Here is a 16,975-nt window from a genome sequence, read left to right on the forward strand (position 1 = left end):
TAATCGGGGAAGATATTATTATCTTAATAGTGTCAATAATTAAAGGACTTGGCCAAGGTCTATTTGTTAGTGCAGCTTCAAAAAGGAGCTTCGGGGGCACCTGGCTGGCTCAGTTGTAGAGCATGCGACTCTTAATCTCAGGGTTGTGAGTTCAAGTCCCACACTGGGTGTGGAGCCTACTTAAAATAAAATTAAAAAAAAAAAAAGGAACTTGAGGTAGAAAAGACTTTCCCAAGATGGCCATAAGTTAGGCTTAACTTACTATTTAAATTGTTGCAAATTTTCATTTTTTGAATGAGATTCAGAGGCAACCACAATCACTCAAGATGAACTTGGATACATTCTTAATAACATACTTGATAAAGCCCAAACATGTTCAGAATGATTAATCAAATTGACACAAGGCCATGCTTGTGCCCAGTGGATAACTAAGCTGAGGCTATATTGAAAAAATACTACTTTCTATACTTACCAAGATAGGAAATATTGAATTTGAGACACAAAACAAGTGACAAAATTATATGAAATGAATCCAGTAAAACACTTTACCTGTGGATTTGTGTTAGGACTTGTCTTAGTCAAACATAAGTGTTACTATTTTAGAAGAGTTGATCAGGTCTAGTCTGTCATGGGAAAAATCAGAACAGGAAGAAATCTGGTGTGGAGATGTCTGGCTCTTATTCCTGACTCACAACACAGATTCATTAAGAGACTCAATCACATCCCCTGGCTTCCCCTTTCTTAAAAATAAAGTAGTTTGCCTATTCACAATCTCTCAAGTCAGCTCCATCTGTAAAATTCTGTATCTGTAAGTCACACTTAGAAATATAGTTACTCACAGAACTAACTTGTATAGTATCTCTTCCTTCGCATACTGTTAATCTAATGGAAACCATGCTTTAGAAAAAAAGAAATAGTGTAGATGATACCTCCTTTCCATTTTATAGGGGAATAAAACAATAAATACATAAAGTATGTAGGGACATAAAATCAAGTATGTTCAAGTGAGCAACCTTTGAGTTCTAGGTGTGCTAGAAAACATTATTCTTATTTATATTTCATTCACTTAATATTTTCCCAAGAAATATATATTGAGCTCCTACCATAAGACAGACCTAGGGAATACAGCTGGCCCTCAAGTATCTTATGTATATTAGAGGAGTAATTTACAAATAATGATTTCTAACAGATTAAAAGAAAAGTACTTAGTAAAAGGCATAGGTCAGGATAACAGAGTGATAAATCTAGTGTGGATGAGCAGAGTGGGGTTTTGCAGAAGACTTGTCTGTAGAAGTTGTCTTTAGGTTGGAACCTGAAAAATGAGTGAGTTAGACAAAGAGGATATAAGGGTCAGGACATTCCAGGCAGAGGGAAGATCATATGCAAAGACTTTCATCATCTGTTCCTTCAAGCCCTTGGTATCCAAGGTTCTAAATTCATCTCTAACACATATATAATGAAAAACTAGAGCAATAACTACAGGCTCACCAGACTTATGTTTATAATTATACTGTCATCTAAACTAATTTGAATGCTAGAACTGAGAATGTCTTCGTTTATTACAATTCTTTCATAAGAGTACTTAGACTTCACAAGTGGGTCTGAAACACTTGGCTTTCTTTTCTCTAGTTTCAGTGTCCACACATGAGTAAATGTATAACTATTTAAATAGAATTACAAGTTTTGGGAAAGATTCAGGATGTTCCTTGGGAAGATAAACCAGCCTTGCTCAATCGGCATACCTCATCTGAATCATGGCATTTCTCAATTCCCCTGAGAATTGTACATAACTAGATGCACGGAAGAAAAGTCGATTTGTTACACATAGTGAATGCCTTAGAGCATTAGGGGCTTAAATTCTCTTGTGGAATCCCCTGTTGATCACTGCATTTCACAATAAAGATGTACAGAGGCCTCAAATTTGTTTCTTAATATCAGTATTCATCTAAATTCTTTACTCATAATACTCACCTAAACTGAATACTCTTGGTGACTCTGTAGAAAATGGAATTTCCTCAGAGTGTTGAATCAGATAGACATAGAAATTTAGATGAGACATAAATCCTAGATCTCTTTTCATATATATTTATATTTTTTGTTTGTTTGTTTATTCAGAAAGTTAAAGCTGCTATGGTCCAGACAGTTCCTGATTTTCCTTTTCTGTGGAGTTTTTGATAACTAAGTATCTCCAGCGTTCAGGTACGTATACCAACAACAGTAATAACCAGAACATTCGTTACTAATATAGAGAGAGGGAGTGTGTCACCATTTACAATGACATTTGACATGTATTTTCTCACTGGATTCCCACAACACCACCAATGAACCAACATAGGTATTATTAGACAATTCATGTCACAGGTGGAAACAATGACATTTATAGAGATCAAATGTTTGTAAGATCATGCATTTAATACATGTTGAAACCCGAAGTTATAATATGGTCTTATAATACCGAAGACCATGTTTTATTCTACTAATCCACTGTGTTTCAATTATTACATGTGAAAATTAAGACAGTAGGATAGTCCATAAATTTACTTTTGAACTCATTTCTTCCTTCTTCAGTACCACGGTTCATATTATAGATTTATACTGATGTAACTCAGATTTAAACCATGAATAACTTTTTTATGTTTAAAAAATATAAAATATGTAATACGCATGACTCTCTATGTAAGATGGACAGGAAAAAGAAATCTAGTTGACTATACCAGTTTCCTCTGACCTCCACACAATAGAACTACGTATTTATTTTGCAGGAACACAAATTTAACTTCTCAGGGAAAGGGGGCTCAATGACATCAGCTGCATTAAGTCTGCTGATTTCTTCTAGGGGAGGAGAGGGGAAAAGGAAACAAGCAGACATAGAACAATAAAAGAAATCGGAAGACTGGAGGAAAGCACTAATCGGAGGAAGGGAGGAGGGAGCAGATGGCTTAAGAAGGAGACATGTGGGAATTGGGGGGAAAGGAAGTAATTGGCAAGGAGAGGCTGAATGCCAAATTCGTGAAGGATCTGGAGGACACTGGGGATTTGGATGGGATGTGAGTCAGCTGCTTTTCACCAAAATATCACACCAACGAGGGAAATCAAAGAAACCTACCAAGACACACAGGAAGCAGAAAAGGACTAGAAAAAGAACTGATGATATACTACATTCTAATAACCGTACCTCTCCAGCATGGGATTGGGAAGGGCTAAATAATTTTTTCAATGTATAACTGACTTTTTCTCCTAACTTCATTCATGATTTTCAAATCCTTAACTGGTTTATGAAAGAAATGACATAGGTTAAGACCCTTCTATTTGCTTTGTAACTATTTTTTACATACCTTGTATGAATGTGATTTTTCATTCATCTATAAATCAATTCCTTTAAACAATCTAGGCTTAGGGTGACCAACTGTCCTGCTTTTCCCAGGACTAGGGATTTTTAACCCAAATGACAGGACAGTCCCCAGCAAGCCAGCATGGCTGGCCATCCCATCTAAGTCACCCTAAGAAAAACTTATTAATACACTTGTTCATCATGTTAAAATACATTGATGCTGTAAATTTTTTCTACATTTTTCAAAGAAGAATGAAAAAAGTCTTACTATAGTTATGTGCTAAGTAGATGAAATTGACAATAAAATGGTTTCAAGTCTGACTGTGGCTTTGACGGAAACAATTTATAATGAAACTATTTCTCCATCACCTAAATTATTTTTTTCAGTTAAGTAAAAAAAACCTTTTAAGATACACAGAATATTTATAGCATGCTACTATAGCATAGAGAACAAGAAGAAAAATTAAAAATTCAAGGCACAGCTTATTGCAAAGAATAACACAAGTCATTAAAAAATGTTTATGTCACAAAGCCACATACAAAGAGAATGGAAAAAGCAAGTTTTATTCATCTGTTAATTTTAGCTCAGAAGCTAAGAATTTCAACCATGAAAAGATGAATGTCTTTTAAGCTTTTCTTTTAACTAGTAAAATGAAATCATTCAAGATAAATGACAGCCAAAGGTTATTATGAAGAAACTAACTCTGATATTTTAGAATTGAGTCCAGGTAGATCTCACAATTTACATTGTACTGTTAACGGTATTAGTTTTTATTATACTTTACTGTATCCATACAAAATTGCCAAGCCACTACATCAACAGTATTTTTTTAACTCAATTTCCTATTCATCGTATAATTTCTTGTAATTGTTTAGTTTTTCAGCAATAAGCTTTGAAGTATGTATAGCTGATTATATTTGAACCTGGCTAATCTACAATTTGGACAGTTAATTATAAAACACATTCAATTGAATAATTTACTGATTCATAATATCCTTTTTAATATAAATCCTTCTTTCCCTAAATGTCAAATGGTAAACAGTTATTTATCATCCTCATATCTTTTGAGGTAGGATTTCTAGAGCCCAGAGAAAGAGAGCACCCATGAGGGGCAGTGGGGGAGGAGGGCGGTGGCAGGAGAGGGAGAAAGAATCTAAAGCCGACTCCACACTGAGTACTGAGCCTGACACGGGGCTCGATCCCACAACCCTGAGATCATGACCTGAGCCGAAATCAAGAGTTGGCCGCTTCAATTGACTGAGCCACCCATGTGCCCAAGGACCAATTCTTAAATGTACCAATCCTAGTTTCAACACCACCATAACCTTCACTGAGTGAACTACCTCTCCAGACCCTTATAAAGATAATGTTTTATAACATTTTTTTCAAAGATTTTAAGTAATCTCTGCACCCAACATGGGGCTCGAACTCACAACCCCGAGATCAACAATTGTGTGTTCTTCAAAGCCAAACAGGCACCCCCTAAAGATAATATTTTACAGCAGAAGCTAAAGGTTACTACCATTCTAAGTTAAAATCTACATTGATAGCAAATCAGAGTCATTATATATGTAGCGAAATCTATAGGACCCTATAGAAAATGTTATTAGTGAGCAAAAGACAGATACTCTCATAATTGTTCCCCAGCCAATTCAGAGTTAATTGCTGCATTAGTGAAATTTTAGTATTTATCTGACAAGGTTGTTGTCAAGATTAAAAGGGTCAACATATATAAAGAATAGGGCCTGGCACATAGCAAGCGCTATATAGTAAGTGTTTACTATCATCATCATTGTTTTCCAGGATATTAAGTGTGCCAGGGAGGGGGGGAGCAAAAAAAAAAGCTTATTCATTGAGTTTTCAAGGGAATTAAATGAGATAATATAGAGGGGTGCCTGGGTGGCTCAGTCATTAAGCGACTGTCTTCGGCTCAGGTCATGATCCCGGGGTCCTGGGATGGAGCCCCGCATCGGGCTCCCTGCTCGGCGGGAAGCCTGCTTCTCCCTCTCCCACTCCCCCTGCTTGTGTTCCCTCTCTCGCTGTGTCTCTCTCTGTCAAATAAAAAAAAAAAAAACTAAAAAAAATGAGATAATATAGAGTATCTGGGACATGGCAGGTGCTCAATATGTTTTTTTCCTATTTTTTAACATTATCAATTTTTCACATTTACAAAACAATTGTGAATTTAAGCACAATATTTCCAAAATATAATGAAATAAAATAAATATATCACTTTTTGTAAGGCATAGCCAAATGTTCTACATCACCAAAAAAAAAAAAAAAAGTTTCGGCCCTCTGATTCATCTCTATGAGAAAATTTCATTTATTAATAATAATGGTTATGACTAATTCTCAGGCATATGAAGTAAATCTGTTTAATCCAGCCTGCCAGTTAAACTACTTCTATTTCTAACTCTAAGTATAAATACTCATGTCTAGAAAAAAAATAAAAGAAAGGAAGAAAGACTAAACATCATCTAAGTCCTCCTTCAAATTATTCTAAGAAATTAGTGCCAAAAGAGTTCTAAAAGATTCTCCTGTCAGGTAGGAAAATAAGAAAATGCTATTTATATATTGCTGGTTTATAATCATCATAGATCTAAAATTTGGCTCAGAATCCAGGCCAATGTAAAAAGAAATGACTTAAGAACATCAAAAATACAGGTGCAGCTACAATTCAATTACATATTTGCCCCTTTTGGTAGGGCGTGTCTTTGTTTTCACAGCTGGGAGGGTTGTACTTTACATTTTCAACAAAGAAAGCCACCACATTAAAGAACTCTAGAATTTCCTATAACCAAAACTGTAGCAATAACTGTGCAATCTTTACTTGCCTTTCATAAAGATATTATGTGCTTTAATCTCCTGTTCATCTGTACCCAACACATTTGGCAAAGTACATTAAAAACAGAAATGAAAACAATTATTTGAAAACAAAGCTTAGGAAAGAAGAATCACATAAAATATCTAATAACCAATATCTCTTAAGAGTCTACTTTCAGTTTGGGGGGACAAAAAGAACTGGAAAAAACATAAGACATTCTGTTTCTGTTTGAAATTTTTGTTTTAATTACTCAATTTTAGTCTCGCCTAAAGGAAAACAAAAACAAAAACAATATGATCTAAATAAGAACAGTAATTTTGAACCCAAACTGCTGATTTTAATCTATTCATCTCCCTGTCTGTATAATTTTTTTTTTACCTCTAGTGTTTTATCAGTTTAACAGCCATAATTTATCCAAAACACACAGATGGTCTTAGAAATAGTAAAAGTTTCAGATGTTACAACTTCCTAGCATATGGAACATTATCGTGGATCATCATTTTGGCAGCATTTAAATGATTTTAAAATTATTTATACGTTAACATCTTGGCATTTTTTCATAGTCATAGGTTATTGCAACTTTAAATTGTTTGATTCCTGATTGCAGGTGGTTCTTATATTGACTCTAACCTACTAATGTGTAGGAGAAACGGTGCCCTGTATTCATGGGATAGCAGCCTCTGGGCAGCAAAGGATATATGAAGACCCAATAATAAATTAAACATTATGGCATAAACCATGACATCTCTTCAAATTCAGTATTTGATACAATAGGAAGTTCTGAGATTTATAAAAAATCAAATTTACCATAGCATTTTTAAACTGTGAATATCAGAGAAAATGCACAGATACACATGTATTTAAGAGTACATCTGACCTTTCAAAATGTGAGACTACAATCACCTTTATTTTGTATCTTCTATATTAGATACAACATGAAAAGAATTGTTCATACTCTGTCTGATTTCAATCTTTCCAAACTCTCCTGAACCAGGTCAGTGAGGTTTCAACCCCTCTATTCCACGGACAATGCTCTTCTGAAGGTCATCAATGAATGACCATCAACTTGTTCAATTCAATGGTCACTTCTCAGTCCTTCTATTATGTGATGAACCAGCTGCAACTGACTCAGTCTTTGCCACCTCCTTAAAACACTGTCTTTGCTTGGCTGCCCTCTGCTTTCCCTCCTTTCTCACTCCTCACTCCCAGTCTCCACTGCTCTTTCTGCCTCTTCTCCCTGAGGGTTAAACATTGGACCTCTTTTCCTTTCTACATATAATCACTCCCTTGGTGATTTCAGTCTCCTGTTTTTAAATAATATGGACATGATGATGATTCCCATATTCATCAGGATAAGCTACATTAGTCTGTGGTAAGAAATGCTCCGTGACTCAGTACAACAAAGATTGCTCACTCATTCGATGTGTCCATCATGGAAAGACAGAAGTGTAGGGTGGAAAGTTTTGGTACCCATAACTTAGGGACCCAGGTTCTTTGAGTGTCCATATTGTAGCTGCACTACTTGGAACACGTGTCCTCATTTGCCACATGGCAAAGAAAGAAAGTGCTGGAGGCCCACTCTCTAGTATTTAATTTATTTAATTTCCACTCACACCCCATGAAGCTGAACCAGTCAAATTGGTCTGCCCAACAGCAAGGAAACTGGGAAGCAGAGTCTTTCATCTGCCCAGAAGGAGGGGAGGATTGCATAGTAATGAGTACTTGCTATGTCTACCACAACTCATTTTTTTCTGCAGGCTCAACCTCAACTCTGAATTTCTGATTCATGTTTCCAACTGCCTATTTGACATTTATACTTGGATATCTAATAAGAATTTCAAAATTACAATGTCCAAAACTGAGCTGCTGATACTTCCAACCCCAAATCCTCTCTTTCTGCAATTAATGGCATCTCAATATTTTCAATTGCACAGACCAATCAATTAAGGTAAGCCTTGACTCTTCTCTTTATATATAAGCCACATCCAATCTGTTAGCAAATTCTGTTGGCTATTGCTTCACAGCAGATCCAGGCTTTAACCACTCCTCACTAGTTCCCCTCCTAGCACACTGATCCAAACCACCATTCCATCTTGCCTAGATTATTGCAAAAGCTCCCAACTAGTCTCTCTGCTTAATCATTATTATCCTTCAGTGTGTTCTCAACACAACAGAGGATTCTGCTGAGAAACCTCTGATGTTTTCCACCTCACTCAAGGGGGAAAGCCAAACTATTCACAAGATCTATAAGGTCTCATAGTTAAAAAAAAATGAATATATATATATATATTTTTTTTTTCCTACAGTCTGGCTACTTATTCTCCCAATATTATCTCCTACCAATCTCCCCTTTGCTCAACCCCCCGACCACTTTGCTCTTTTAAAAAAATGTGTTAGGTAGGCCCCATGTCAGGGTCTTTAAACTTACTGCTTTATCTGCTTACTTTTCCAGTTATTTAAACATCCTTTAAACTTACTGCTTTATCTGCTTACTTTTCCAGTTATTTGTGTAGTTTCCTCCTTCAATTTTTTCAGGTCTTTATGGGAAGCATTCTCTGGTCATCCTATTTAAACCTGAAATACTATCCCTATCTTAATTAATCTGTCTACCCCTTTAGTATTTTTTATAGGACTGATTATAGTCTAGCATATTGTATATTATACTATCTATTTTGGTTTTACCTGTTTACTCACAGAATATAAACTTCAGAAGGGCACTCACTAATTTCTACTTAATGCTGCACCTCCAATGTTGAGAATTTTAGCATTAATTTGTATTAAACACAAATAGGTAATTAATCAGGAAAGATCTGAAGGAGGAAATGGGTAATAATGGTTTCAATGTGTTTGAATCACTCAGGCAGGGAAATGGAAATTACAGATAGTGGTCAGTAGATGACTTAAAATATGTTTTTAAGGCAAAGATATTATCTTAATTGTACATAAATCTAAAAGGAATCTGTCATCACCAATAAGAGAAGCATTTGTTCCTATAGTCTCTGTCCCCTGTGCTCTCTACTTCGCTTCCCCAAACCAGTGTTTCCCATACAGTTCACTTTGCCATGTGACTTTCCAGCACCTCTTAAAAGTACAGCCAGGTTATTCTCACCCCAGTTGCTAGAATTATAAAAACCCTTTGAGAGACTCATTCTAATTCAGATCAGTGCAGAAAAAATGCTTGATTTTTTTTCTTCAAGTTCCCTAAAACCCGTCTACCATAAGCTTCTCGATTTTATTTTTCACTATTTAATTCTCATGCTAATCTGATAACTGGTTGTTCAGAAATAGTGCAAACATTTATTAGGGTTATGTTGTCTGTGTTATAACTTTGTTCTTCTACATGTTTAGCAGTGACTTTTCCTTAAACACATATTCTCCTGAATACCTTTAAATCTTGGTCAATGAATTCATAATGGACACAGAGTATAAGCAAAACAAAGAAATTTATAAAGGGCAATATTGTCCAATCATAGAATCAATGAAAGTTCAGTTATTTTGGTACACCAGTCAATACCTTACAAGACAGAAAAAGCAAAGAAAAGGCAAAGAAGTCATATGGAATCACTGATGTCAAGAAGAAAAATTCATCCTTACTCCAGATAGCATATTTCTCTACTTGTATACAGCAGGAATTTGAAATCTAATAATCTAGTCATGTGATTTTATTTTGGAATGAGATAAATCCAACATTAACCATCATTCAGAATGAAATTTCAGTTTTCAGGAATATTAAATTCTACAGAACACAAAAGCCATTTGAAAAGGAGAAAGAGATTAAAAAAAAACAAAACAAAAACAAATGTTGAAGTGACTTGGGAGGCCTTTGGAAACATAACCATATTACCGAATTTTTAACATTTTTTACTGTAGCATATGGACATGTGATGTGCCCTGAATTATAATAACAACTAAATCATATATGGAAGTGTTAAGTCTAAGACATTAAAGTAGAAATTAAAGTTTTCTCTTCTAATCTCCAAATTAAGCAACATGCATTTTCCTCACTCATTTTCATGTCAATGCAGGGAAAATGGAAAGATGTTTATTTTAAAAGAAGAAATGAAAATGGGAGATAATGTAACCCTTTATTAAAAAAAAAAAAACCTACTTCACTTTTCTCTTTTCTTTGGTGAAGATATATACCGTTAGATCTATAAATGCTCCCCACTGCTGAATTAAATACTCACAGTTATTCTTTCATCTTTGTCATCCAGTGGAGAGCCATCTTTCTTCCAGGAAATGGTGGGTTCGGGATGGCCTCGTGGAGGTTGGCATTCCATCACAGCAGGCTCCCCCACGGCCACCATGACATCAGAAGGATTTTGTCTGAAGTCATCCCGTAGGACTGCAGGAACAAGATGACATCATTATACTCAATTGTGGTATATACAGTCCTAATCTCTGAACTCCAGTCAAAGAGATGTTTATTAATAATAAACTAGTAGTAATAGCCATCCCAGTATACCCTGGAAGATCTATATCTACTTAAGAGACATATGTAACTTGATAAAGATATCTGGCCTTAAGCATACACAACAGGGATAATTTGATATTCTCTATGGGCCAGTGGACAAGTGTATTTTACTATTTCGTGCCCTCACAGTTAGCATTTGGCATTTCTTCCCTGCCTACTGCCCACATTTTCCCATCCATGTGCTAACGAATAAAACTGAACCCTCCTTTGACTTACATGACACCCTGGGATGATGTTTTCTATTATTAAGTGAATTACATACACGTACAAACCAAAATAGACTTCCAAACATGCATTCAATTGAGAGTTATTTTAAAGATATTTCATACTAGTGTATAAAAGCATAAAATCATTACAATTTAAATATGCTTACTATAGAAATTTTAGATATATTTGCAAAATGACTGTGTTCAAAATACTGTGTTTTTCCATTATCACTGAGTCAAGCAAACATTAGAAGGAGCCAAGGATGAGAACAGCACTATTACCAAATATGTCACTTTGTAACTTCTGTATTTTTGTTTTTAGTTATTTTATGGTAAATATTATTTCACTGAATCCTTAAACCTATTCAGGGTGAGAGATTCTATTAACCCTATTTATGTTATTAACCCTGTATTTTAGAGGAGGAAAAGTTTATTACAATGACCTCAACTTGATACCAATGTAATATTAACATACTATAAAACAAGCAGTATCATTCACTTTGTAACTATTGGAATAAAATGTGGAAAATAAACATCTGTATTTCAAAAACAGTCCATACAGCGAAATTGTCCTCTGTCTCTGGTAAACATCAAGAAATCATGAATTCTTCAGCATCAGTTAGTCTTAAATCACAACTCCTTTGTTTACTTGAACATAACCTCTCTTTCCCCATTTACAAATCAGGCATGGAGATGCATACTTCACTACAAAACCGAAAAATATTATTTCTCCCACTCCATTTTCTCCCCGTGTGTAATAAAATGTGAACAACTTTTGTAATCTTATTTAAGATGGTACTTAAAATGTTCATTGGTATATTATGTGCACAAATTTGAAGTGATAAATGTTATTTACCTTTTGAAATCTATTGAACTGAACGTTTGGTACAACAATTTTGTACTGAAATGGGTGTCTCTCTAGTCCAATGACACTGAAAAATACTTTCATGGATGAAGTACTACACTGTAGAAAACTTATGCTCAAACTATTATTTCAAAAGAAACGCTTAAGTTTTGGTTTCAGAACCTCAAACAAACTTACAGGCTTACAAAATCCTGTATTTTTCTCTTCTAATTCTCTACTTTTCCTTCCCCTCTACCAGCTAAGTATGTGCACACATCTGCATAAGCTTTAACATCCACTCAAACAAAACCGTTTTTTAATCTGCATATTGAGACAATTTGGGCACAACATGACTATGTTAACACTTGGAAAATAAGACTTCGAAGAGGAGACTTGGTCCTCTTAGGCAAGAATGGTAAAAGGAAAAAGAAAAGTCAATATAATCACACCACACTATCATAATTCTAATTTTAATACTGTACACTATTTATTAATAAAATACATAGACACAAAAGTAAACCTTGTTGAACTGAAAACTCCAGCTACTGTTACCACAAAGTAAAACAACAGGCTTTGAAGACTTTTGCTATTTATAAAATTACATTATAATTAGGTATTAAGAATGTACTACAAATAAAACATAAGGTTTATAGAAAAAGCAAATGAATGGACCTTAACAGACAGTATGTGCCTTTACTGGATTACATTAGTAATCTAAGACAACACCTCCGAAAAATTTTAACACCCTTGAAACACGAAGAAGGAAAATACTTTTCAAATAAAAATAAACCATTTGTACAATTTTTCTACTTGATGAACTTAAAAACCAACTTAGAAATATTATATCTTACTTACAAATTGAGATCGTATCTCAAATAAACCAATGAATAATAAAATGTCTTTCAGAAATATCAAAAGTCTAAGTCAGATAAATCAAGTTTTTTTTTTTCATTTACTATGTTATTTGGGTTTTTACAGTATAGAATGAAAAGCTAACAAAATGTAATCCATTAAAGATTGTTGCTTAGAAATGCTCATGCAATTACTTTTGCAGCTGTAAAGCATAAAACTAGTATTGCCTATGGCTACAGGCAGCCCTGCAGAATTATGAATTGAAGACTTTTTTCTCTATTCTATAAAAGCAACTTTCTTCCTTGTACATGTCCTGAACATTTTCTTTTGGGGGAAAATAGTATGTGTCACATTATAAAATGGCATGAACTTTTAGTTAAATTATCCAATTTTCTTTTTTTTTTTTTTTAAGATTTTATGTATTTGAGAGCGAGCGAGCGTGAGAGAGAGCAAGAGAGCAAGAGAGCCGGGGGGCGGGGGGAAGGGGAGGGGGAGAGGGAAAAGCAGGCTCCTTACTGAGCAGAGAGCCCAACGTGGGCTGATATGATAGTGTGGTGCGATCCCAGGATTCCAGGATCATGACCTGAGCCGGAGGCAGACGCTTCACCGACTGAGCCACCCAGGCAACCCTCCAATTTTCTTAACTCATGTATATATTTAAGTAATTAAAAATTGAGTTCAAATGATTGGCAGCATTTTGGCAGAAAAACCAATGGCATCCGCAAGTATTCTCAAATGCAGTTCATTTTTCTTAAAAAAAAAAAAATCTTTCCTTCTCTAACAAATCAAAATGCATATTTTGATAGTTATGAAACAGTGTGAATATTATGAAATTCTAAAATCTGGAACTAACTTTTGAAAAGAAGATTTGATATCAATTTGAAAAAGAATAATATATATATATATAATGTATCCAAGTAGATATCACCTAAAAAGTTATTAAACAAACCACTGTTCATCCTAACATTACATTTCCTCCACATTTATGTAATGTTTTATATTCACAGGTTGGTACACAGAATTTGGCTCAACCACTTCTCACTCTTTTCCATTCTGTTAAATTAGGAAAAAAAAAATCAATAACCACAAACATAAGCTTCACTGAATCTTTGAATCTCCCTAGTTTTTTTTGTTTAAAAAAATACTTGACTAAGATTTATCCTTTGAAACAAAACAAAACATAAAATCATTGGTCTTTCTGAAAAGTGATACACCAATTTCAATATAATTCCCAAAATAGGTAAACATGTTTTCAGAAAAGGATTCTAAAATTTAGTGTTGACTTTGCAATCTATTTGGGTAATGTTGAGAAAAGGGGGGTAACAGGAAAAAAAAGTTAAACAGAAAATGTTTCAAGTATTATGGAGACGTTAATATTTATAACACTCCTTTAGAACCCTCTGGGAAATTTTAGAACTGAATAAAACATAAAATTATAGAACAGGCACTGGTCTTTGACAACGTCTAATCCATCCCATAAAGAGAGGCAACTGAGTCCCAAGAAACTTTGTCACTAGCTTGAGTTATTTGTTGGGAAGAGACCAGAAGAAAACAGAGATATCCCCATTACCAGTGCAGTGCATTTTTCTTAACAGGTTAACATTTTACTATAAAATGCCATTTACCTATCTCATCAGTTATATTTCCAACAAATCCACTCCATTATTGCAGAAGGCCTGACAGTGATTGTAGATCAGTGCACTGCAGTCTTAAGACTACCCAGTTTTGGTAAGGCTCAAGCGCTCCTAGAATTAATTTTGTTCCCTAATCATGTGGTGAACATCTGTGAACCACAATGCCTTCTGCTTCATGAATCATAGAATTCTGGTTCAGTTAGGGGCCTAAGAGATGGGTGATCCAAACTTTTTCTTTTAGAAATTAAATAATCTAAGGCTCCTCAGAGAGGAGAGGAGCATGTCACATAAATAATAACAGTGTTAATGTGAGCAATGAAATAATAATGCTAGCAATGGCCGACATTTACTGAACACTTGCTATGTAAGGAACCACACCAAATATCCACTCACTTAGTCCCCATAATAAGGTTAGGGCAATGTGAATTTATTAGTTTCATTTTAAGAATAAGTAATCTGTAAAGATTTAGCAGCAGTGCTAGAATACAAGTCCTTGTCTACCAAGGACTCTGCTCTATCAATTTGCCCACCTATCTGGTCTTATCTGAATACAGTGGTCACAATTCTAACCACATAGATATCAATGATATAATTAATATCTAGCCTCTTTCTATTGGAACAGAAGTTGAATGAGAACTTTCTCTTCTGACAGTCAACTGACTCTCTGAATATTTCCTGCATTCTTGTGTTTTCTCAGATTTTTCCATGTTTGGAAGACGCCACTTCAAACTTCCAGTGGTATGTTGAGAATTAGAACTCATCATTCAGATTAGTATGTTGTGCTAACTCTTCTCAGTAATTTGCTTTTATTACAACAACAAAATGACTAAAAAACTGGTATGATAATAAGTGTTTTAATTAAATATAAGCATTTTAATTAGAAGTAGGTATCTTGGGGAAAAAAGAGGAAAATAATACGCAGTTCTGGGATTTTCTTTTCTATTTAAAAGATTACTTTGTCAATTAAACCTTGCCGCAAAGAGTAGTAAGCTGTTGACTGGGAAAAGAAAATAATATATCAAAAAAATCCTTTAAAATTAGGGTATATTGGAGGAAAAGTAAAAGAGGAAGGATATTTTCAAAGATAAGAACCATAGAGATGTTTAGTCAGAGCATGCCTGTTATAATTGCTTTCAAAATTCCCTATCACCTACCTAATCTTTACTTTTGAGTAGAGAATAAATTACTCACTTTTTTAAAGATTTTATTTATTTAATTGACACACACAGCATAAGCAGGGGGCGAAGCAGGCTCTCCGCTGAGCAGGGAGCCCAACGCAGGGCTCCATCCCAGGACCCTGGGATCATGACGTGAGCTGAAGGCAGACGCTTAACGGACTGAGCCACCCAGGCATCCGAAATTACTCACTTCCATGATACTGCTAGTTCTCTATCTAAATGCCCACCTACATGCTGAAATAAATGTTATCTAATTTCAAAATAAGTATCATTCTTCCATTTAACATATCTGTATTGAACACATATTTTGTGCCTGGCATTTCTACTATAACTTTGGTATTTTCCTCCTATAAAGTTTATATAAATGCTGATGTCTGTCAAGAAACAACATTAATCTTCATATTGTCAGAAAATGGCAATATAATAGGGTTTTATTGCAAGTTATTTTATATTAAGATAAATGTTTTAGGAGCTAGATAAGAAAGTACATCACAAAGGCTTTTATAACTACTTGCATTCCTACTTAGTAAGCTCACAGCATTACCCAGAAGAACAACATGTTATCTGAGGTACAAATGTGTTCAAAACTCTTTAACATTTATTATTTTTAAATTTTTTTAAGGAAGCTCTACACCCAACATGGAACTTGAACTCACAACCCTGAGATCAAGAGTCGTGTGCTCTAGCAACTGAGATGGCCGGGCACTCCAAAATGCTCTAACATTTCTTAAAAGAGTAATTCCAAACTTTTAAAAACACTCTAACAGAAAGGATGAATTTACAGAAAGATATCTTAACCCATCAAAGAGGAAAACTAAAATGATAACATGTAAAATAATATTCCATGAGGTATTATCCACCTTATACCATCATCTTCTAAAGCTAAGGAATTTGATTTTTTAAATAATGCAAGCAAACATCAATTCTGCACAAAGTCAGGATTTAATCCTAACAGTTTCCTAAAGGATACATACTCACTTTAAAATTTGGCACTGAATACATCTATGAATGCTCTTCAATAATTATGTCATCTTCTACTTGTGCTTTTTTATAGCACGCAACTCTATTTTTAAAACTTAAATTATGCTTTGGTTAAGATTCTGGAAGAAAATATGCTGGTAAAAGCACTTATTTTCTTAACTACTGGAGCTTTTGAAGATTTCACAAACCTCTTAGGCTGTACCCTCAGAAACAGTACATTTTTTTTAAACAGTACATTTTTGTAAAACAAATTATACATTCTGAAGAAGTTATATAGGATTTCAAACACCATTCAACTTTAACAACGAATACAGAACATTGCGAACAGAAGAAGCTCTTACTGGAATAAAAAAAGTAAAGTTGTTTGTTTATACAACATATGATGGAAGAATGAGCTTATGTAAACACAGTTGCATTCCTCTGTTGTCTGCTGGGCCACAGCAATGGGGACACCCATTCCTGGTCTTTTAATGGTTAGAATTACTTTCAGGTTGGGTCCAAGCTTAAGCCATGTTCTCATTTTGCAGAAACATGCACACCATAGTGACCCTTTCTATGAAAAGCCCCCATGGCTATCTGCAGTCCATGCTTCGTGGTTTAATTATTTCACTTCAGGAACCAACAACAATACAAGATATTCTCTAGCATTT

At 34.6% G+C, this 16,975-nt stretch overlaps 1 protein-coding gene across 5 annotated transcripts in view; it reads right to left on the reverse strand.

Annotated features, from left to right (window-relative positions):
* Nucleotides 1-16,975, reverse strand: part of ROBO1 (roundabout guidance receptor 1) — a 967,818-nt gene that overhangs the window by 128,950 nt on the left and 821,893 nt on the right. For all 5 annotated transcript variants that reach the window (XM_044919565.1, XM_021679301.1, XM_021679299.1 and 2 more), the window contains one exon: nt 10,344-10,501. In XM_044919565.1, the coding sequence (XP_044775500.1) occupies nt 10,344-10,501 (158 nt within the window). The remainder of the gene's footprint in view (nt 1-10,343; nt 10,502-16,975) is intronic.

Source organism: Neomonachus schauinslandi, chromosome 1 (assembly GCF_002201575.2).
Source record: "Neomonachus schauinslandi chromosome 1, ASM220157v2, whole genome shotgun sequence".
Lineage (NCBI taxonomy): Eukaryota > Metazoa > Chordata > Mammalia > Carnivora > Phocidae > Neomonachus > Neomonachus schauinslandi.